This window comes from Ailuropoda melanoleuca, unplaced genomic scaffold (genome assembly GCF_002007445.2).
Source record: "Ailuropoda melanoleuca isolate Jingjing unplaced genomic scaffold, ASM200744v2 unplaced-scaffold9814, whole genome shotgun sequence".
Taxonomy (NCBI): Eukaryota; Metazoa; Chordata; class Mammalia; order Carnivora; family Ursidae; genus Ailuropoda; species Ailuropoda melanoleuca.
The window spans coordinates 362,266-386,628 of NW_023255341.1; the positions used below are offsets into that span (position 1 = coordinate 362,266).

General features: G+C 38.4%; 1 protein-coding gene across 3 annotated transcripts in view; it reads right to left on the reverse strand.

Moving 5' to 3' along the window:
* The window catches only part of PCDH19 (protocadherin 19), a 138,233-nt gene that overhangs the window by 53,291 nt on the left and 60,579 nt on the right, over window positions 1–24,363 (reverse strand). For 2 of the 3 annotated variants that reach the window (XM_034653549.1, XM_002928876.4), the window contains exons 3-4: window positions 21,000–21,058; window positions 12,311–12,483 (exon numbers count right to left, since the gene is read on the reverse strand). In XM_034653549.1, the coding sequence (XP_034509440.1) occupies window positions 12,311–12,483; window positions 21,000–21,058 (232 nt within the window). The remainder of the gene's footprint in view (window positions 1–12,310; window positions 12,484–20,999; window positions 21,059–24,363) is intronic. The other variant, XM_011236795.3, reaches the window with a different exon arrangement.

A 24,363-nucleotide genomic window follows, 5' to 3' on the forward strand; every position in this document is an offset into this window, starting at 1 on the left:
CTCTGATGAACATAGATGCAAAAATCCTCAAAAAGTACTAGCAAACTGAATTCAACAATACATTAAAAAAAAATCATACACCATGATCAAGTGGGATTTATTCGTGGGATGCAAGGGTGGTTCAATATTCACAAATCAATCAATATGATACATCACATCAATAAGAGAAAGGATAAGAACCATATGATCATATCAATATATGCAGAAAAAGCATTTGACAAAGTACAACATCCATTCATGATCAAAACCCTCAACAGAATAGGTTTAGAGGGAACACACCTCAACATATTAAAGGCCTTACATTAAAAACCCACAGCTAACATCATCCTTAATGGGAAAAAACAGTTTTCCCTCTAAGGTCAGAACCAAAACAAGGATGTCCACTCTCACCACTTTTATTCAACATAGTACTGGAAGTCCTTCCACAGCACTCAGACAACAACAAAAAAAATAAAGTAGAACAAAATAAAAGACATCCAAATCAGCAATGAAGAAGTAAAATTTTCACTATTTGCAGATGACATAATACTATATATAGAAAGCCCAAAAGACCACCAAAAAACTGCTAGAACTGATAAACAAATGCAGTAAACTCACAGGATACAAAATCAATGTACAGAAATCTATAGCATTTCTATATACCAATAATGAAGCAGCAGAATAAGAAATTAAAACAATCCCATTTACAGTTGCACCAAATTAATAAGACAACTAGGAATAAACCTAACCAAAGAGGTGAGAGACCTGTACTCTGAAAACTATGAAACGTTGATAAAAGAAATCAAAGATGACACAAAGAAATGGAAAGACATTCCATGCTCATGGATTGGAAGAAAAATGTTGTTAAAATGTCTATACTGCCCAAAGCAATCTACACATTTAATATAATCCCTACCAAAAATACCAACAGCACTTTTTACAGAACTAGAAAAAACAATCCCAAAATTTGTGTGGAACCACAAAAGACCCTGCATAGCCAAAGCAATCTTGAGAATGAAGAACAAGGCTGGAGACATCACAATTCCAGACCTAAAGTTTTATTACTAAGCTGCAGTAATCAAAACAGTATTGTACTGGCACAAAAACAGACACGTAGTTCAATAGAACAGAATAGAAAATCCAGAAGATTCTTAACTATAGGGAACAAACTGAGGGTTGCTGGAGGGAAGGTAGGTGGGCAGATGGGGTAACTGGGTGATGGGCATTAAGGAGGGCACATGATGTGATGAGCACTGGGTGTTATAGGCACCTGATGAATTACTAAACTCTACACCTGAAACTAATGATGGCTAACTGAATTTAAATAAAAAAATAGAAAATCCAGAAATAACTCCACAATTATATGGTCAATTAATCTTCATCAAAGTAGGAAAGAATATCCAGTGAGAAAAAGCCGGTCTCTTCAACAAATGGTGTTAGGAAAACTGGACCACTTTCTCATACCATACACAAAAATAAACTCAAAGTGGATTAAAGACCTAAATGTGAGGGGCACCTGGGTGGTACAGCGTGTTCAGAGTCAGACTCTTGGTTTCTGCTCAGGTCTCAAGGTCGTGAGATCAAGCCCCAAGTTGGGCTCCACACTCAGCCAAAGTCTGCTTAAGATTCTCTCTCCCTCTTCTTCTGTCCCTGTCCCCGTGCTCTCTCTCTCTCAAACTTACAAATCTCAACACCCCAAAAACAACCCAATTAAAAATGGGCAGACGATATGAACAGACATTTCTCCAAAGATGACATCCAGATGGCCACCTGTCAGAATGGCTAAAATCAAAAACACAAGAAACAACAGGTGTTGGCAAGGATGTGGAGAAAAAGGAGCAGTCTTGCACTATTGGTGGGAATGCAAACTGATGCAGCCACTCTGGAAAACAGTATGGAGGGTCCTCAAAAATTTGAAAACAAAACTACCTTATAATCCAGCAACTTCACTTCTAGGTATTCACCCAAAGAATGCAAAAATACTAATTCACAGGGATACATGCACCCCTATGTTTATAGCAGCATTACTTACAATAGCTAAGATATGGAAGAAGCCCAAGTGTGTGTGTGTGTGTGTGTGTGTGTGTGTGTGTGTGTGTGTGATGGAATATTATTCAGCCATAAAAAAGAATGGAATCTTGCCATTTGCAACAATATGGATGGAGCTGGAGAGTATTATGCTAAGCAAAGTAAGTCAGACAGAAAAAGATAAATATCATAGATGTCACTCATATGTGGAATTAAAGAAACAAAACAAACAAACAAAGGAAAATAATGGGAGTGAGAGTCAAAGAAAGAGACAGAATTTTAATTATAGAGAACAATCTAATGGTTAGGAGAGGGGCGGCAGGTGGGGGAATGGGTTAAATAGGTGATGGAAATTAAGGAGTGCACCATCCTGATGAGTACAGCGTGATGTATGGAACTGTTGAATTACTATATTGTATACCTGAAACCTAATATAATACCATATGTTAACTAACTGGAATTAAAATAAAAACTAAAAAAAAATAATAAAATAAAAGGACTAAATTTTCTAGCTACTGATAATAAAAATAATAGTTGCCCAAGTTTAAACCGGTATACATTTGCATATGAATGATGGGTCAACATCTGCATCTGACTTGCTTTGGTTTATCAACAGTGGGCAACCTGACTTCAGAGTTGGAAGAAATGCTGGAGGCATTTCTTTTTCAATAAGTTGATTTTTAAACTAAATTAAAATCAAAAGCATTCTTTTAGATGCTCAGATCAGAACAACTGACAGCCTCTTTAATATTAAAAACAGCAGAACGGGGGGGGGTAATCAGAAGGGGGAATGAAACATGAGAGACTATGGACTATGAGAAACAAACTGAGGACTTCAGAGGGGAGAGGGGTGGGGGAATGGGATAGACTGGTGATGGGTGGTAAGGAGGGAACGTATTGCATGGTACACTGGGTGTTATACGCAACTAATGGAGCATCGAACTTTACATCGGAATCCGGGGATGTACTGTATGGTGACTAACATAATATAATAAAAAATCATTTAAAAAAAAACAGCAGATGGTGATGCCTTGGAACAGTTTGACCAGTCTAAATATCTTGGAACCTATGCTATTCCTCTTTTCCCTCTTACCCATGTATTAAAAGGGGGAAGATCCTATTGTTCACATAGGTTGGAAACTCCATACCTGGTAGATGAGGGAAGAAAGCAAGTGGTCAAACATCTATTATTATCCAAGCTAAGGATAGAAAGGAGAGACTATATGAGCTAAGAGGTGAAGAAAGTGGACTCATACAAATTGGAAAACATCTCTGGCACTGGCTTGGAAATTGGAAAACATCTCTGGCACTGCCTGGGTGGCACAGCGGTTAAGCGTCTGCCTTCGGCTCAGGGCGTGATCCCGGCGTTATGGGATCGAGCCCCACATCAATTGGAAAACATCTCTGCCTGCTTCTCCCTCTCCCACTCCCCCTGCTTGCGTTCCCTCTCTCGCTGGCTGTCTCTATCTCTGTCAAATAAATAAATAAAAAATCTTTAAAAAAAATAAATAAATTTGCAAACTCATGGCTGTCAAGCTGCCTTGCTGCAATCAACTAAGGCTACCAAGTTTCTCCAGGTGATTACAGCAGTGTTTGTTTACAGGTATCTATTTAAAATGGCAACGTAATGTAATAAGTTGTTTTTATTTAAAGCAGGTTACAGTTGCACTCCCGCACCACTACGTACTAGACCACGAATTAGAAAGAACCTACGGCTTAGCTAACTGGGATAGGAGAAGATGAATGTGTTTTTAAGGTTCTAACTTACACCAAACTGAAAATCTTTTTGTTAAACTAAAACAGGAACCTAAAGTGTGTCATTTGCCATTAAAGTGGCTATTACTAAGGTTTAAAAGAACTATCTTATGGGGCACCTGGGTGGCTTAGTAGATTAAGTGACCGACTCTTGATTTTGGTTCTGTTCATGATCTCAGGGTTGTGAGATCAAGCCTTGCATGGAGCCCCACATCAAGCCAGCATCTGGCTATGTGCTCAGTGGGAAGCCTGCTTGAAATTCTCTCCTCTCTCTCTCCGCCCCTCCCCCCACTCATGTGAGCACTCTCTCTCTCTCTCTCAAATAAATAAAAATAAATAAAGAACTAACATGATAAAATGGTATCATTTATTATTTCAGATTTAACAGCTTGCAAGTTTGTTGTCTATAATATTGCAAAGAATAATGGAGTAGAACTACTATTTCTGATTACCAGGATCCCTCAAAAGACAAAATGCCTCTCATGAGGCTACCTCAATGGGACAAAATTTTGAATAAATTCAGCCACAAAGAGCTTGTTTTCTTATAAACTCCTTTGGCCACTTCTGGATTCAGAACCTTTCAAATTACCTCTGTGACACACCATCTTGCAAATTCCTCCAATGACAGAATAGATCTTACACCTGCAAGTTTTTGAGTGAAGAAGTTCAAGGTTCACCATAAAACCTAAAATCCCACAACACCCTCCTGGCTCTGCCACCTGCACACAAATGTCCAGCCCCAAAGGATTTGCTCCAAAACAATTCTAGAGACTGGTATCTCATTGATAATCTCTTTAGCCCAAGCTATGGATAACTGCTTTTGTTCTCTCTCTACATGGCAGAATAATTGGTTTATGGGACTCCATTCTGCCCAGTTGCAAAAGAATCAGCTTTGTCTGCCTACCTTGAGCTGTGTGTAAGTCTCTAAAAAGCAACTTTAATGATGGCTCTAAGGGCCAGCTCAAACATTTTCCAGTCTGGAGCTCCTGATTTTTCCACGTTTGGGGATTTGTTGGGGATAAGCCATGTAGGGAAAAAAAATGGAAATGACTTGCTTGTCAAAAAGCCACAATTCCAAAGTAGGTGTGTGAAACTGCCTTTCCTTGGCCCAAAGTAAACGCAGTCACCTATCTGGTAAAGACAGAGACCAAAAATACCTGGGGCTAAGACAAAACTCTGGATGACAAAAAGCATCTATAAAATAGGAAAACCATCTCTCAAGTATTTTGTCCATACGATAAAGAAATAACACATGATTTTGGTATTCTTGAAATTGCTTTTTAAATTATGACTGGACTTGATTCCCCATATTTATCTCATAATAAAGGGGTTAAGGGAAAATGAACCAAAAAACAACTTCATAAATACTTAAATGACAAATTTAGATTTATGTTTACCCATCCTGAGGGAGTTTTTGGTTCTTAACCATCTTATGATAGGACAGATGGGTCTTTCTATCTATTTAATGATGTAAAGAAGATGATGATCTTGACATTTCAATGAACTTTCTTGAGTATGCAAAGCAACCCATATGATATAAAACAACTTGATTTGCTTCTCATCTGCTATCCTATTGGCAGTGTCCCTACTTATCAGGGCCTATGGAACTTGCTTTATCATAGAGCAATTGGAAAACACTCACCTAGCAAATCACCCAAACAGAGCATAATTTTATCTAGCCTACTATATTGGGGCCTGGCTTCCACTATTCCTCCAAAGGGATCCCATTACACCAAAGTGTCCTTTTAAATGTATTTTGCTTTCCAGCTCAAATAATCTTAATTAATTTCTTCACTGATCTTATTCAATCTATTCCATACCGGACTATTTGTGCTACTGGGCCATAAACTCCTAGAGAATAAAATTCTTAATTGTCCAGTGTGCTCCCTTAATATAATTTCCATCCTCCAATACTTTCTAAGTGCTTAAAAATACAGAAATTCTTGGGGCGCCTGGGTGGCACAGCGGTTAAGCGTCTGCCTTCGGCTCAGGGCGTGATCCCGGCGTTATGGGATCGAGCCCCACATCAGGCTCCTCCGCTATGAGCCTGCTTCTTCCTCTCCCACTCCCCCTGCTTGTGTTCCCTCTCTCGCTGCCTGTCTCTATCTCTGTCAAATAAATAAATAAAATCTTTAAAAAAAAAATACAGAAATTCTTAGTGTCAACCAGTCAAGAAAGCCCCTGACATTTATTTTCTTGATGAGTAATGAATCCCTTTTCACAGGTAGTTATTAATAATAAATTTTAAAACAGACATGAGACAACTGAAAGTTCCAAGTGGATCAGAAAAACATTTCATTTTTTTAAAAAAGTGGGGGGCATAGTGTTTCTACTTCAAAGCAGATGAAGAGAACTGTTCTAAAAGAATTCTCTGACCAAAAGGCCCATGCCAAAATAATGCTAGCAAACAACTGTTAACAGCATGGATGTTTCCATTAGTTAAGGACAACTTTTTATTCCAGCAACTGTCTTGCCAATAAAATGTAAATAATGCTTTGAAAGGAGTCCAATTATCTGGTGCAGCAAAGTAGTTGAAATGAGCAAAAGCATTCACCTGTCCCTCTATTCCCACCTGCCCAGCCACTGGTGAGACTGAGAATGGATAAAAGTTCCTGGACATCAGAGAAAAAGGGAGACAGGGCATTGAGTACCACTGAGTGCCTCTAAACCAGCAAGGTAACTAGGCATATCAGAGATTAAACCTATCATCTTATAATGAAGTTAACTAAAAGTAAGCAAGAAGTTCAGCTTCAGAGCAGATAGATTTGGAAAGAAAATGCTCACCTCCATGACATTGTTCAAATTAGGACAACAAGAAAGAGTCTTCCATGATATTCTCATTAAAAATAAGATCTTGATTGTAATAGTCTCTTTTTATTGTTTCTTTTCCTTTGTTGACACATTAACAAGGTTTCTAATAGTACCAGGCTCTATTCTTATAATGATTTCTAAAATCATAGTTATTCATTTCATCATTGAGCTGACCTTGGTCAATTCAGTAGCAAAGCTAAAAAGATGAGAACTTTCACAGTCAATAATAGCAGTAATTGACACATTCAATCCCCAGAGACAGGCACACAGTGGGCACTCAAAAATATTGCTGAATGAATGGGTGAAAGATATGTATCTACTCATGGATTGTTCCTACCTCGCATTAGAATACTGTATACCTGAGATAGATAAAAACAGCTGAAAGTCACACATATAGATTCACTATATACATATACATTCCATTGTTCAAATAATTAAACATTTCACCTTGTATATATATGCACAAGGAGGAAGAAATTTTTAAAAAATTCTATATGAGCAAAACCAAGGGAGAACTAACCACATGAATTGTAAAACAGTATATCTAGCTTCAAAGATGCTAATTCAGGTCCAGGGGGATCTAATCAACCTCTTTGTTGAAGTAAAGATAAAACTTTTTGACAGCAAATGTATTCTGATAAAATGGAATTTTCAATTACTCTATGAACATCTGGTCCATGCTACCATTTCTGGAGCCCAGCAGCACACTGCTTTGCAATGTCACAAAATATTCTCCATTGAGAACTCCTTATTTTGCCAAGAGACTAATTGAAATGAGTGTTTGGAAATTTAGTGAGGTGAGAGGTGAGTCAGGGGGATAGGAAAGAGGATAAGCAAAGGATGTTCAGTCACTAAATCATAATTTCATTAAAAGGGCAGAGGAAATAAAATTACACATTGCTGGTAGGGTATTGGAAGTGTAAACGTCTTAATACACCTGTGATTGGAACTAGAATATGCATAGTGTGAAACCTACAGAACATTTTCATGGCTAATTTGTAATAGCAGTTGAATTAGGCACAGATCAAGTTCTTTCAATCCATGTTTTATACAACGTGTTAAATGATATTCAGAGAAAGACAATTATCATATGGTTTCACTCATTTATGGAACATAAGAAGGAAGATCAGTAGGAGAAGAAAGGGAAGAAGGAAGGGGGGGTAAACAGAAGGGGGAATGAACCATGAGAGACTATGGGCTCTGGGAAACAAACTGAGGGCTTTAGAGGGGAGGGGGTGGGGGATTGGGATAGGCCGGCGATGGGTATTAAGGAGGGCACGTACTCCATGGTTGCACTGGGTGTTATACGCAAGTAATGAATCATGGAACTTTACATCAAAAACTTGGGATGTACTGTATGGTGACTGACATAGCATAATAAAACATTATTATAAAACATAAAAATTAAAAAAAAGATATTCAGGTGATGGACTACCAAATAAACAAGTTTAGTAACATGCAGAAGGATTTATACTTCCAGAAATAAAGCAATCATTACATTGCATTTGGATGCATTTGGATACAAAAGCAGATAGATGTTATTGTGAGTTTCTGTACGTTGCTTCCATGTGGTATCAATTAGCATGGGAGGCAAACAAATTCAGTGTTGTAGTGAACTCCAAACTACGTAGACATTAGAGCAATTAGAGTCATCTTTTCAATTGATGAATTCATAATTAAAATCATAAAGTAAGAGACAATGAGTATGATTTGAAACAAATTAGTTGAGCTTGGGACTAGTATGTATAGTTCTAGGACATGATTCCCAAAACGACTACATATTTAAGTAAACATAATGGTATATCCAGGTCATCACAAATGGATGCAAAGAAGCATGGAAGAGACAGAAGCCCATTAACCCCAGCACTACTCAATCCAGAAATAACTCTGAAAGGAAGAGATTCAAACCCGGTGATATTCCTAATTGTGAAACAAACCCATGAACCTCTGTCACCTCTGACCTGTCTAATGGTCAGTTACTCTTCTTGGAGACTCTGCTACAATTGCATAAGGCAAAATTCTTGGCCTTGCCAGAAGTTGGTAATTTTACCAAATAAGTCAAATTCAGGAAGAGAAGGCATTGGTTAAAAGATTTGATTGTGACTCCCAAGCTCAGCACCAAATCACCTCAGAAGAACCAAAGCAGGTGGTAAAATACGCTGAATGGCAACACTTACTTGTTCTCGAGGCACTCTGAGAGCTGCAGAGAGAGAGACAGCATTCCAAAAAGTGCTATATGTGAGTAGAAAGTATAGGGTAAAGAATTCTCCATCACCTTCTTTTCTGGGAAGCCATGACACTAAGAGCTGAATTACTGGCGATAGGCTGAGACGTATTAATTCAAGGGCACTCAGATGATAAATGAATTTGTAATTCAGTCACCTGGCAACAAGGAAATTCAGCTCAGCTGGTTCATCAACCAAAAGACCCGGTGTTAGGCAAGTTGAGAGCGATACCAGGATTAATAACAATCTGGAAAGCAGAGATTCCTGTCATTCCTTCTTATCTCCACCCTGACCCAGCTCATGGATGTATTAGGTTGGGGCAGTCAAAACAATCCAAACTCAAGTGGCTAAACCCCTGGCTTTGCCCTTTGGGTGCAAAAGCCTTCCAGACATTCTCCTTCTTTGGTTGAATATACTGATTCTGGGTTCCATCCCTAGAGGACTGTTTTCAGAGATGGGTTTCTGAAAATTAAGGGATTTGGGCCTTTACTCTGAAAGCCATGAAGCACCTTTGACATTCACACTAAGCATTCTTCTGCTATAGCAGTTATAAGAACAAAACCCAAAGAAATTTTGTCAGTGTGAAGAAGCACAGGGCCCAGGTATCTGGGAAGTGGGGAGCAAATACAATTTGTACCTTTTCCTCAAACGCTGGCAACACAATAATAGCTCCCTGAACAACCCATTCCTGCTCAAGGAAAAAATTAACATGCATAAAATTATCTTTCTTTTGAAAATCCTGACACGCCCTATCAATCACATGTCCCTATATGTGCAAAGAAAAATGCGGTGCTAATATCAAATTAGAAAACACAGAAAACCACAGACATGAAATCCAAGGTGAGTCAAAAAAAGGTGTAAGGTACATTCTACTGGGTATATTTGGCCCAACTTTGTAGTGGTTCTGACAGGACCAGAAGAAATATTATCAGAATCAGAGTTAGTCTGACAAGGTCTTTACAACCCTTATTCTTCTCCAGAGACATCCACTCAAACCTCAAAAACTGTCCAGCCCTGGAACCACCAGGATTTTAGGGCACTTGGGTTTGAGATGCCCATCATGGTATCAATGAACCAAAGAGAGCTGGGACTTTTTTTTTTCCTCAAGGAAACTTTGAGACTTTCGTGCAGGTCTGAGTCCAGAGGAGATTCCATTTTCCCTCGTGACCTTTCTAAATTGGTCAGAAGCAACAATACCATATTGCCCTGAAATTAATATACCTAGAACTATTCTAGTTAGAATGGTTCCAAGATCAGGCATACATGGTAAATTCTCTCAGTGATTGTCTTTCAACTACACTGCCTCAGGATAAAATGAGAAATATTATATGAATCCAGGTTTGAGATAGTAAAATGCTATAAAATGTTAATTGTTGAAATTGTTGATGTTGTTTGAGGGAGCAATAACTGAGGTGATACAATTTATGTGCCCAGCCTAGAGTCGATTTGGGATATAACAATTAAGTACTATCATGGAAAGCTCATAAGTACTGGCAACTCATAAGGTAGAGCCTGAAATATAAGCAAGACCAGAATTCCATCCGTACCTGAAGTTTAATGACTCAACCAAATTGAAAAAAAGCAAACTCAAGGGTTGGCTTAAGATTTAGCCACTGCTGGAATGATGGAAAAAATTAAGATATATACATGCAAATTGAATATTGAGGAAAAAATATGAAGTGTTGCCAAAATGGAGCGGAAAAACGTGTCTGTGTGTACACACATGTGTGTGTAATCATCATCCTATATGTAGGAGAGTCTTGGAATAATGCCACATCTTTGCTTTAGAATACTCTCATTATTATACGATCGACATGGTGTATATATATATATGTGTGTGTGTATATATATATATACACACACAATACATCCCATTTGTAAGAAATACTCCCTCAGAAAAATTAAGCATAGTCCACTGGTATTGTTTTCCTAGAAAAATGTGACAAAAAATTAAAACAGAGTTGTTCTAGCCAGGCATAAAGTGAGAATCAATTATGACCATTTCCTTCTCTGGATTCACTTTATTTCAAAAAGCATCTAACTAAAACCCTTTCTGATATAAATGAAAAGGCACTTTTTTGAGATACAAGGCTCGTAAATGACACATACCAGTCTGTACCCGGTGACACACTACTAATCCTCTGAGAATTAAACAGTCTCTGTTTCAGTTATATAAATGTTTAGTTTTCTCATCTTTAGTCTTAGTAAGGTTGCCCAGAAAGTGTATTATCTCTGCGGATGTCACCACTCGCCAATTAGGGAAGACAGCAGTGCACAATCAGTAGTGACCTATATATATTATAGACTTTGACACTTGAGTCAGCTGGGGAGGGGATGGAAGAGATGGTTTAACAGAATCTACAGTCACAAACTTTTTTTCTATGAAAAACATTTCCTGTTTTGAATTGTGCAATTTTTTCCTTTGGATTCATTTATAAGACCAAAACAAAAGCATTTAATGATGTTTACAGTGAAATGAAACAGCTGAAGACCAGCACATAATCACCATATTTTGTTTTCTCATCTTTAAGTCTTTTAGCAGTGGGGCTTCCAGCTGAGCTTGCGTCTAGCTTCTCTCAAGACATAGCCAAGCATTCTGAAGCTTCACCGAGCCTAAACACCAAGCTGAATTCATAGTTCTTAATTGAAAAAGACAGGCTGTTTTCCTAGCATGTTTGCATCAGTAAAACATTGAAAATGACATTTGTGCCCAAGTCCATCTGAACATTCTGCCTTAGCTGAACTCTGCTAATGTTTTTATGCCCTGGTTTATGCCTAGCACAGTTTTAAATAGCTCCTCTTGCTAAAGCATGTGTGGCTGAATTCACAAAAATAACTCTTCTTCATATATGAGAATGCCATTCCTGAGATTTGCTTTGAGGTGTTTTTTCATATGCACAGACTGTTACTTGGAGTCGGCCACATTTTCTTACGCTGGTCTCTCCTATGACCAATGGCACTCATCTGTGTGGTAGCTAGAGGGATTTGGAATAGCAGCCCTATAGACAAAATGTGAAGTTTGGTACTTTCTTCAGTAAAGGGTATACAATCTGTTGTCGGAGAACAGAGTCTCTCTCTAGGTAAAGTTAACCAGCCTGATATGGAAATAAAACCCGCCCCTTTGGTCTCATTAGTGCTATGTTCTGCGCAACTCGACTGATCAGTTAAATGTCATGTACTAAAGCAAAAAGAGGCATTTATTCCTGGTGAGAAGGCATCTGCTCATTTTCTATGAGCTCAGTACAGTTATTATTGAAGAGAATGTATGAAATATGTATATGTAGTCAGCTTTTAAAATGCCTGAACATTATACAAACTTAGGGGATCCACTCAGGGAGGATAAAGAAGAATCTGGTCTGCTGTCAGGACATCTCACAACTCTGTAGATGCAATTCAGGCATGAGCACAGTGCACACATCGACAACACACACATTAAAGTAGTACAATGTACCTACAAATATTCTGGGTTCTGTGGGATCTATGGCTGCAATTTACATCCATCCAGCCCTTACCATGGTCAGGCATCTGCGATCCCATGGAGGTCACGCTGGTGTTCAGCACATCATTGACAGCAGTATCACAATACAGGCTCCGCTGGACATCATGCTCACTGTCAGTCTGGTCGCTCTCTTCATGACCACTATCCTTCAGGCTGTTGCCCTCTAAGTCCTTGAAGGTAGAGCTGCTGGTTTGAAAAAGAATGATCATTTACAACTGTGATAATCTGATTTTTAAAATCTTTCAGAGCCAGGATGATGTCAGCTCTGTGGTGAGGCCAACAGTGACTGGATTGTCCAAAAGACTAGAAAGAAGAGGAATTTCTGTTTAAAGATAATGGAACTTGGAACACTTGGGTGGCTCAGTTGGTTGACTGTCCAACTTATGATTTTGGCTCAGGTCATGATCACATGGGTTGTGAGATCGAGCCCTGCATCACGCTGGGCTCCATGCTCAGTGGGCTCTCTTAAATAAAATAAATAAATGAATAAATAAACAAATAAATCTTTTTTTAAAATTATTATATTAGTCACCATACAGTACATCCCTAGTTTTTGATGTAAAGTTCCATGATTCAATAAATAAGTAAATCTTTAAAAAATAAAGATAATGGAACTTAACACTGCAAAGAGGTTCCCACTATTGGATGCTGATGTAGCTAATAGTTTCATTCACTTATCTTCAATGCGTTACTATAGGCAAGGTAGAAGAAGGTACAAATCTGAAACAACCACCTGCATTTCAGAAGGCTTTCTCTTTTTATATAATCAAGGTAAAATAGTAGCTAATGTTTACTGAGCAATTACTATACATAAGGCACTGTTCTAAGTGCTTGACATGAATTAACATTGTTAATCACCACAACTATATAAGAGGAAGGTACCATTAATATTCCCATTTACAGATGAAAAAAACAGAAGCACATGGAAGTTAAGTAGCCTGCCCAAGGTCATACAGCTGATGAAAATGTAGCAGATCTAAGACCAAACCCAGGCAGTCTAGCTCCAGTGACTGGAACCTTAACCACTATGTATAACACTTCTCCAAAGATGTCTACTAATCAACTGCAAAAATGGAAGTGGCAGAAATTGAGGTGCTTCAACTAAAATAGAAAGAATTATCAGGAACAGAGAACTCAGGTCAGTTTTAACTGAGAAAGTCAGAGAGACAGATTCAAGGAAAATGGGGAAAGGCAGGAGCTGAGAAGAGAAGCCTTGGTGCAGGCACAGTAAGATAAAAGTGAGAACCAGAGAGTGAGCTCTAATAAAACTGTGAGTGTAGTTATGCTAAGAATATGAAAACTTTCAGCTGAGGAGTTTATGGGCCTATTTTTCTTGCATTTATTAAATCAATCCACCATACAATGCACTAAACATAGTATCCAAGAACCTCACACAAAAATAGAGAATGATACATAAGGTACATCCATAGAGGCCCCACCTGCTATTTCTAATACTTTGTATGCCCTGACAGCATCTGCAGATGTGCAACACTATGGACCATAAACTATGAATCTGAAACACCTAGTGAATTGTGAATCCATTCCCCAATCAGTGAGGAAGTAGCAAAGGCATACTCAAGAAAATGTGTTGTTGTCTCAACAACGGAGAGTGTCATGCTCGTGAATTAGGACAAGTCCCAACAGACCTATTGTACCTCTGAAAAGCGAGCCTGTGGAGATGATAGTGCAAACTCGTCTGGTGTGCTCAACCTTGAACACCCACAGGCCTGGCTCTCTGAGGCTTTGATAAGAACATTCAGTACATATGATGAAGAGCTATGCCATGGACACAATAGATCCCTTGTCATTCTCTATATTGGTCAAAAGGAATCACTGCAGATTTTTAACATATGACCAACCTAGATGTAGAATGCTTGCTGCTCTGAATATGAAAAGGAAAAGATCAAAAGGGCAGTAACTGGAAAGCCATAATTATAAGAAAATGAAGAGCAGGAGAGAGTAAAGCATTGACCTGTTTGCTAATTATTTTCAGAAAGGATCACAGAGCATCACCTGTATTAAAACTAAAATCATTCAATAAGCCAACTCACTCAGCTCCTCCAAATTATGTCATGCAGCTCCGCAGCCCTGTGGACCCACCAGCATGCAGTTCTATTAAAAAACCAATCATCCTAAAATTCTTTTATGGTCAGGAAGACCAATTGGAAACACAGGCTTTAGACTGTGTAGCCATTTCTAGCTTTATGGCACAGATGTTGGGGCGTCCTGTAAGTACTAATGTCATAGCTTGAACAAATTCGAAGTTTGTCTTTTAGAAAAAAAAACTTTGGTCCTGCCTACATGGACTCCTGCATCTCAGAAGAAAGGAAATGACCTGCTTGGTTCATATATTTTTAAAACAAAATTACATTTTTGACCTGTATTTCTGGCATCTGGAACACATGAAAATTTCTTTAATCTATAACACAAAATTGTTGCTTTAAGCCAGAGACTTCAACCCTGAACTGAGTGCATTTCAGCAGTTGCCAAAATATGCTTGAGACATACGTTGAGGACTAATATAAGGACAATGCAATTAACCATCCCTAAGACCAAAGTTTCTCAACCTTGGCACTATTGACATTTGGGCTGCATAATGTTTTGTGGTCAGAGGCCATTCTGTACATTGTAGAATGTTTAACAGCATCCCTGGCCTCTACCCATTAGATGCTAGTAGTGCTTTTCCCAGAACTTATAACCAAAAAGGTCTCTATACGTTGCCAAATCACCATTAGTTGAAAACCACTGCCTTAGGTTCTTTCAACTCTATTCCTGTGGCATGTTAGATTTCCAGGCTGTAGTGGAAAGAGCACTGTCATTAAAATAAGTGACAATCCATACCACGCCACTTCATCTATGGAACCCTGGGCCTGATATCTAATGTCTTTGAGCCTTAATTTCCTTGTCTGTAAAATGCATTTGCTAAAACCTTCTTCACAATGCCATTTTGAGGGCTCAATGAGATACTGTACCTGAAGTATTGGGTAGACACAAATGCTCAATAAATGGTTATGTTTAATATGATCATTACTCCTTATGGTAACATCTTCATTGAGTTATAATTAAACATTATGCGTGTGGTATTTTTATAGGATTGATACAGGAAATATGTACTTAAATAATGTTTCTATATCTTCCATAAACTATAGTCAGACACTGTCCACTATGTTAATTTCTCCTAGAATTCAGGAATAGGAAAAGAAATTCTCCTGTCAAATGTGTGTCCTTCCTTTATTGAAAAATGAGAACTATATACCCTGGTGTACTTAACATTTTGTCTTGGTTTCTCAAAAGCTTCACAATAAACATAATATTTAATTGCTGTGATTTGGATGCCAAGGATCACTATTTATCTTCACCCAATTTGTTTAGATCTGATTTTTTAAAGTCTGATCACCCTTTTTACATGCATCCGAATATTACAAACCACCTCAGAGATTTTTTTAGGTAGAAATGAGAGAAATAATAAAATAGTGAAGGATTAGCTGCTTGGGACTGGTAGTGTGAGTATAAAAAGTCAGGTATTCTTGGCTGAAATACAAAACACAAGAAACAACAAGTGTTGGTGAGGATATGGAGAAAAGGGAACCCTCATGCACTGTTGTTAGGAATGCAAACTGGTTCAGCTACTGTGGAAAATAGTATGGAGGTTCCTCAAAAAATTAAAAATACAACTAACCTACCATCCAGTAATCCCATTCTTGAGTATTTACCCCCAAAATACAAAAACACCAATTTGAAAGGCTATATGCACCCCTATGTTTATTGTAGCATTATTTATTATAGCCAAATTATGGAAGCAGCCTAAGCATCCATCAGTAGATGAGGTGATATATATATATATATATATATATATGTATGTATATATGTATGTATATATGTATATATATATACGTATATATATATATATACACACATACACAATGGAGTATTATTCAGCCACAAAAAGAATGAAATCTTGCCACCTTCAACATGGATGGAGCTAGAGAGTATAATGCTAAAAGAAACAGGTCAGTCAGAGAAAGATGAACACCATACGATTTCACTCACATGTGGAATTTAAGAGACAAAACAAAGAAAGAGAGAGAGAGGGAGAGAGAGGTAAACCAAGAAAAAGACACTTAGCTACAGAGAACAATCTGATAGTTACCAGAGGGGAGGTAGGTGGGGGAATGGGGGAAATAGGTGATGGGGATTAAGAGTACACTTATCACAAAATAAAAATTATAAAAAAAAGAGTACACTTATCATGATGAGCACTGATATATAGAATCGTTGAATCACTATACTGTACCCCTGAAACTAATATAACACTGTATGTTAATTATACTGGAATTAAAATTAAAAACTTAATAAAAATGTTTAAAAGACTCTGAAAATGATAGTCATGTATTCTCTGAAAAAAAAAATGCAAGGGGTCTAACATCCCTCCCCGAAACCCTGGAATAGTTAACCCACCTAAAGATCAGTTTGCCCATCTGACAAACTAAGTACCACTTACTCTAATCTTGTAAGGACATTTAGTGGCTTAATGAATGGATTTGGGTAAGGCAGTTTAAGACCCAGTGAGCAAGATGCTGCAAATTGTAAAACAGCCTGGTAAATGGCTACTCACCCAAAACAAATAACAATTTATGCCAGGCATAAAAAATGATGATTTCACTTGCTTTATTACCTGTGTACCTCTTGGGAGATGAAAGACTTGTAAATCAACTTTTGTGGGACAATAAATTAGGGGTACCCTTTGCAATGGCATTGTAAATGCAAATGTTTCTATTACTGTGCTGGTAGCCAACAAAGGGACAGATTTGTTTGAAAACACCCAGAGCAAGACTCTGAACATAAGAGTTACTCAGAAAATCCTTCATGAATAAACATTATTCAAATTCTAACCCAAATTTACCATTTCAAATATTGGAAATCTTTCTAAAAGACAGAATAATCTGAAAGGAAACAGGTCATATCTTCGTAGTAGGTGCCACCACATACCCAAGGAATGCCATCTAAGAGTAAGAACAAGAAGGCAGTAAAAGTCAAGAGTATTGTCACAATATTTAGAGAACAAAAGGATGATTCTACAGTGGTTCCTGGATCTCCTACCTGCACCACAATCACCTTGGGAACCTATGAAAACTGGAGAGTCTCTAGGGATGGAGCTAAAGACTTGGCATTTAACAATCTTCCTAGGTGACTCTAATGCACATCAAAGGTCAGAAATTCCTGGTTTACAGGGAAGTTAAGTGCTCGCTCTCACTGGAAAAGTGCTGAGATTTTCTTCACTGTCTTTCATCCATTCATTCAATAAACATGTACCAGCACTTGTTATAGAGAAGGCATGACACCAGGTGCAGCAAAACCCCAGAACAATGTGGGTGGAAAAGGAAAGCACTCTGTATGCTTTAGGAGCCAATGTTCATTTTCCTTTCCACACCACTTCGCTATCGTGTTCATTTCCTGCTTTATTTCCTTCGTGCTACAGCCTCATGCCCTGCTTGTTATTGCTCCAAAAGCACCGCAGGCGTAGATATCAGACCGCAGCACAGAAACCAAGCATGAGGAAAGAGAGTGTTACAACCAGGGCAAAGTGCAACCGCTGGCTTTCCCTGCTCTGAGAAGATACCTAGGAAACAAACATTGCAGGAAGGAAGCCCATCCAGAAAAAATTCTGAACTATCTTGGCTTGTTAATCTAGAATCCTGACATAAGCTTTGGGCACACCTGCAGGCTGCAGGTGATGTTCTGAAAACAAACAAAAACACAGAAATATAACACCAGATTCCATGGTGCAAAGATTATGTGCCATCCACCTTCCCTTTCCCTTCCAGATCCGCTCTTTACCCTTCTCAACCTTGATTTGTGCTTGGGGGAACCCCCTTGCTCTCTGTCTTTCCCTCCGTTTACCCGAGGTAAATAGATGTGAGAGAGAAAAAGAAGCCTGTGTGTAAACTGTCTGGACAAGACAGTTAACAACTGCTGGAGAATGATAAAAAGAAGGGCCCAAGAAGCATCCTTCGATAAGTAGGAAGTGAACAAAGGAAAAGAAAATGGATAGGAAAAGAAGTTCTCAAAATTCTCCTGAGATTGGATTCAAAGAAACAGGGCTTGAGGGGCACCTGGGTGGTTCAGTTGGTTAAGTGTCTGCCTTTGGCTCAGGTCATGAACTCCAGGTCCTGTGATCAAGCCCCGATTCCCTTCGGTCTCCCTGCTCAGCAGAGACTCTCCTTCTCCCTTGGTCCCTCCCCTTGCTTGTGCACTCGCGCTCTCTCTCTCTCTCTCTCCCCCTCTCTCTCAGATAAATAAATAAAATCTTTTAAAAAAAACAAGAATCAGGACTTGATAGTAAAATTAAATCTGATAACAAGATTCAGAATTTCCTGGCTGGGAGATTTTTCCATGCATGTAAATGGATCCTCAAGAAACCACATACAGTGAAATCCCTTTCAAACATCACTGTGAGCTATTTGAACACAGTTTGCAGGGTTTTTATCACCTGGTGTTACCACTCTCTCTTAACATTTTCCACACATTTTACATTTAAAATGGTTAGTCCCCAGAAAAGCATAGCACACAAGATTTCCTGTATCTTTCCAGGTATTGTGCTTTGTCTAAACTCAATGGATCCCGTAAATTCCAAGGCCTTTGTGGTTTTCCACAGCCCTCAAGGTTCCAAAAACAGAACCTGGCAAAAATGCATGTGTCCCTGAGCTTTCAGATGTTTCCTCTTAATCAAAGCAGACCCTGGTAAAAAGTCACTATTTTTGGTTTCAGGCAACATCGGGAGAAATTCCACCGAAAGCCTATTAAGTCCAGGTTGTGCATTTCGTGTGTAAACAAAAACATAAAGTAATTAATAAAAATCAGAGGTTTCTATTGAGTCCCAAAGCTGCTGCGGAAATACACGTATTCCCAAAATTAAATGTTTGAACATTAAGTTTTCATCTCATCAGTCTGCCTGTGCATTGTATATTCGGGGCTGAGACAGGGAGGGTCCCCAGGAGAAGGCTTTCTGCTATGCTGTGAAAATCAGGCTCATGTTATCAGTTTAACCTGGTCTTAGAATTCCCAGGTACGCAAAGCTGTGAAGGGACCTGTAAAGATAAGTCAAGTCACTGTTTTTACCAGAATTTTTACCAGAAGGTTTGGAACAACAGTCCTAAAGCAGAAAATAAAGCAGATTTTGCTGCAAAGTTAATCAGTGCACATAAAGAGGGGTCGTTTTCCTACTAAAACAGATCAGCCAGATAATTTTGAATTCCTTACCTTTTGAGTTTATTCTGTGAACTAAGAAAATATTCAAAATGGATTCCTCCCAATCCCTCAAAACAAAATTCCAAACGGTGCCACGACCGGTAATGCTGGGCTATTCATTTTAATTAACGATAATTAACGATCATCACTTAAGGTCACAAGCAATTCCAGACCAATATAGATAAACCTAGCATGTTTTCAGGAATTACTGCAGCATCATGAATTAAATTAAATATGAATTAAAGTGGTTTGTTCGACAAGCCAGTTTATTCTTCAAATCCTACTCACCGGATGATTTAAATTATGGGATTAGAGCCAGCAAAATAATAGAATTTTTGCATCTTCTCTACTGTAGCTCTAACATACTCTGCTTGCTTCTCTATTTTATTTATATTATTTTAACAAACACGCTCAGGGTTCAATTTTAGCTGCAAAATAACCACTGGACCATTCAAGAAGGTATTTGCATGAAGCAGTAATAAAGGCATCATCTGAATAATCAGTACTGGTTTTTCAGCACAAGAAGTTCTCCATTTTGTTTAGTTCTCCCTCCATAGAGGGCTCCCTGAACCTTGGTGCCCCACCAGATGGAATGTTCCTTGGCCGTATTCAGCTCTGCATTCTGTAGCTCCATGGATAACTAAGTTATGACCAACAAATCACTCAAATTTTAATTTTGAATGCCACATTTGAAACACTTCCAAATAATTTAGGAAGTATTGAATCATGCAAAGATTGTTTTCCTCTCTCATCTACAAAGTTTTTGAAAGATAAATTAGCTAATCTGCCATTAACATAGCTTTAAAATGATTCCAAAGCTGACAAAATAACGGCAATCTTGAAATTCACTGAAAGGTCCACATGAGAAACTGTTTAAGGCCTCTCTTCATTTAAAGTGCAGAGCAACAAGAATTTTGATTATCGACATGATTTTGAGAGTATCTGTTTTCTAATATTAGATTTCAAAATCATCATATAAAACCATATTTTAATATGACCCCAGTTTTTTTTAAATTTGTGTTTATGCATACATTTTGATGTAAAGGAACATGGTAAAATGCCAACAGTGATTATTTTGGCGTAGTGGAATTACCAGTGATTTTTATTTTTTTATGTTTTTCTGAATTTTTCAAATCTCTTACAATAAGCAGGCATTCATTTTAAAATCCAAAGACAAAGGCATCATGGGGTTCCTGGGTGGCTCAGTGGGTTAAGCACCCAACTTTTGATTTCGAGTCCGGTCATGGTCTCAGGGTCCTGGGATCCAGCCCCAAGTCAGACACCCCACTCAGCGGGAAGTCTGCTTGAGAGTCTCTCTCTCTCTCTCTCTCTCTCTCAAATAAATTTTTTAAAAAATTTTCAAAAACAAAGGCATCATTTAAAAGGTTTAATCTGCTTTGCTTTTTATATTAAGTGAAGCTTGGTTATAGAAATAGGCAAGCAAACCAACGTACCTTTTGATTAAATGGGCTCGGCTGTTCACATAGTTGGAATCAAAGGAATAGTTTTCAGTCTGCAACGGGGAAAAAAAAGATTAAAAAGGTCACATAGATGATTCAAGAAAAGAGCCAAACTGTCCTACTTAGGGGGATTTTTCTGCTGAGTGAGAAGCAATGAATGAATCAGAAGCCGAGGCCATAGTGGGGTAACAGCCTGACGAATGCCTGCCACCTCCCTAGGGCCCTGGGGGTTCTGTGGAGGCAGCCCTCACCTGCTGCAGGCCAAGATGAAATTAATACAAACATCCGCTAGAATATGGATGGCTACTGACCATGCAAGCACTTAGAGGAAGATACAGCATGACCCCTAATCTTTACAGAAACTAATTGCTTCCCATTCCCAGTGGATATAATTCTGTGCCCATCAAATTGACTGGAAGTACAAAGGTATTTTTATTAGTAGTAGATAATTAACATGTTAAAATATTTATTCCATAGATATGGAAATGCGGGCAAGGTAATCCCCTACTGTGGATTTAAACTGCGCACTTCCATTTAAGACATTTTCCTCAGCACTGGTTATGCAGGAAGTCCGCCGTTTTATCACAGATATAAAGGCAAACAAGTATTATGCCTGAAACCGGGTGAAGGGCAGTCCACAGGGGGTGCCAAAGCCTTTCATGTGAAACATGAAGTTTGCAAGCAAACCCTGTCTCGGCTCCTATCATTAAAACACTACTGCTTAATCTGGTTCCAGTAGACTGCCTGAGCAACAGCTTTACAAAAGCAAATGCAGAATACCTGCCAGATGAAAGAGATGGGAAAACGTTTATGAGCACCCAGAGGGGAAGCCTTAGAAGGTGGGAATGCAGGGAACAGTTGACACTGAAGTAACCGAAAGTCCTAATAAAATGAATCTTACCCCCAACACTAAAGTACTACTCTCAAAGAATCATTGTATATACTGGAAAATGCCTTAAACGTATCTCCATCTTCCTGCTAGCCTACCAGACATCCTCACCACGCTTACCATTCTTTGGGGCCTTCTGAAATCACTTCAACTAAAAGTGCCTGAAAAAGGAAACACAATAGCTGTCTACCTAACAAAATAGCAGATTCCTTTCAGATGACTACCTGTCAGACATTAACTGTGCGGGGCTCTTTGATGCAGCTTTTGGTTTCAAGGAACTCAGAGTCTGGTAGAAGAGAAAACAGGATAGGTGATAGTAAATCCAACCACCGCATGAGTACCAAAGAGCTAAAAATCAGGGTAGAGACCCTAACTATCTAGAGTAGGAGGGGATGGCCATGGTGAGTAGGTGACAGAAAGGAGAGAGTATTGTGAAGAAAACTAAATCCCACCATTGTCCTGTACTTACTCAGGCATGCTCATGCCCTCTACATGCTCCTCGTTTGAAGACAGGCTCTGTAATATCCACTCACACTGTTTTTATTTAGAGGATAAAATCCCCTTTAATGTAAACCACAAGTGATTTTTGGTTCTGTTGTCAGGAATGGGTTGGGAGAGTAAAAAATCAAAAGAGTCAGTTCATTTCTAATTTGTTCATAAGAAAATGGACACTGAAACTGTTGCAAATATAATTACAGGAAGAAGAGGCAAACTTGAAGCTGCATTGGGAATACAATGCTGGAAGTATTGCTGGAAGAGGTTATCCATCAGTCAGTCAACCAACAAGCATTTCTTGAATTAATTTATTATACTAACATAATAGGCAAAAATTGTGCTGGGTAAGTGTGCTATTTTATGATAGTCAATACAATATATAACTTAACAAGTAGAAGTCTCCACCTGCCAAAAAGCATGCTATCCAGTTAAAACAGGAAATTGATTAAGTACTCAGGAGTTCAATGACTAGTTTTGCTGCGCAACCTTGGTTAAATTACCTAATTTCTGCATGCCTCGCTTTCTTCCTATATAAAATAGAGACAACAGAACATGAATCCAAAGGGGAAGTTCAACTGAATTTATCATGACTCATGGTGGAAATGGTGGGAATACTTATCCCCTGCTTTCTACAGAACCTGAAGCACTAATCATGAGGCAGTTTTCTAGAACCAATTTTCCCATAGCAGATGGGCCTATGTTGAGTCATCCATTGTCTTTTTGTTTTTGTAATCGGTCTCAGGTCTCTTCGTGAGGCCATGTGATTGGAGTTATGGAAACAACCTATGAAACAGAATTATTCTAATTGACAGCATACACTATCCTGACCCCATTAATACTACATTCCAAACAACTGAGCTAATTGGCCACAGATACCCTATTATCAGTCTGTGTATATTGATGTCAAGTGTTCTTGCTCATATTGATTCAAGGTATGTGCTCAAACCCAACTTCTGTGCATTGAAAGGGAACATTTTTTCCACACTTCAGATGAAGCAAAGAATGAGACTCAGACCACCCTGAAGAAAGAAATAATCTTTTCTTAATGAATAGTTTGCATGTCTTAAGCCAGTGGTTCTCAGCCCAAATGCACATTAGAAACAACTAGGGAACTTTGGGGTTTTTAAAAATACTGTTGTCAAGGTCCCAGTCCAAGAGATTCTGAGGTAATTGGCCTGGAGTGGGGTCCAGGCACTGGTATTTTTTAAAGCTTCCCAGGTACTTCTAATGTACATCCAGAGGAGAGAACTGTCCTGAGCAAAGGACCGACCACAGGCTTTGACCTGATGTGCTGTGTTTTCTAATGCAAGCCCAGCTGTTTAGAGGACGGCATCTCTTCTGTCAGATTATTTGTCAAGGTCATCTCAACATAGACTAAAGAAGCAGAGCAGAAATACACTTTTTAAAGAAATATTAAAAGGACTTTTCTTTCTTACATGAAAATATTGGCTCCTGGTTAGCCTTATTTAATCAAAATTTGCTTGACATTATTCCAATCCCCTCTCTAAGTATTCTAAATGGCAAATAACATGAAACATTTGAGAGGGGAAATTTTCTCTAAATGTCACATTAATTTCACTAGGAAATGTCCCCATCTCTAATGAGACAGCCAAGTTAACACAGGAACACAGTAAAGAGACAAGAACAACATTTGTTTCTGAAAAAAACTAATTTTGACATTAAAAAATGGGTCTAGAGCAAACTTTTACTTCCAGTCTTAATGGAATGGAAAGTAAGAGTCACTTTCCCACTATTTAATGTATTTCTCCCAAATCCTTTCTTTAATTAGAAGTGTTTATCCTAGGAACTCATTGAGAACAGACTTCTCACTTGGCTTAGGTTTAATAACACCTTGATTTTCTGAAAACCTAAAGAATAAGTACTTCTGGATAGCTGAGTTTTTTTAGATAGCTTAGGGCTTTCCTCTGCAAGGACTAAAACTTTGATTTAAAATCCTAACCATTCTGCCTTGTT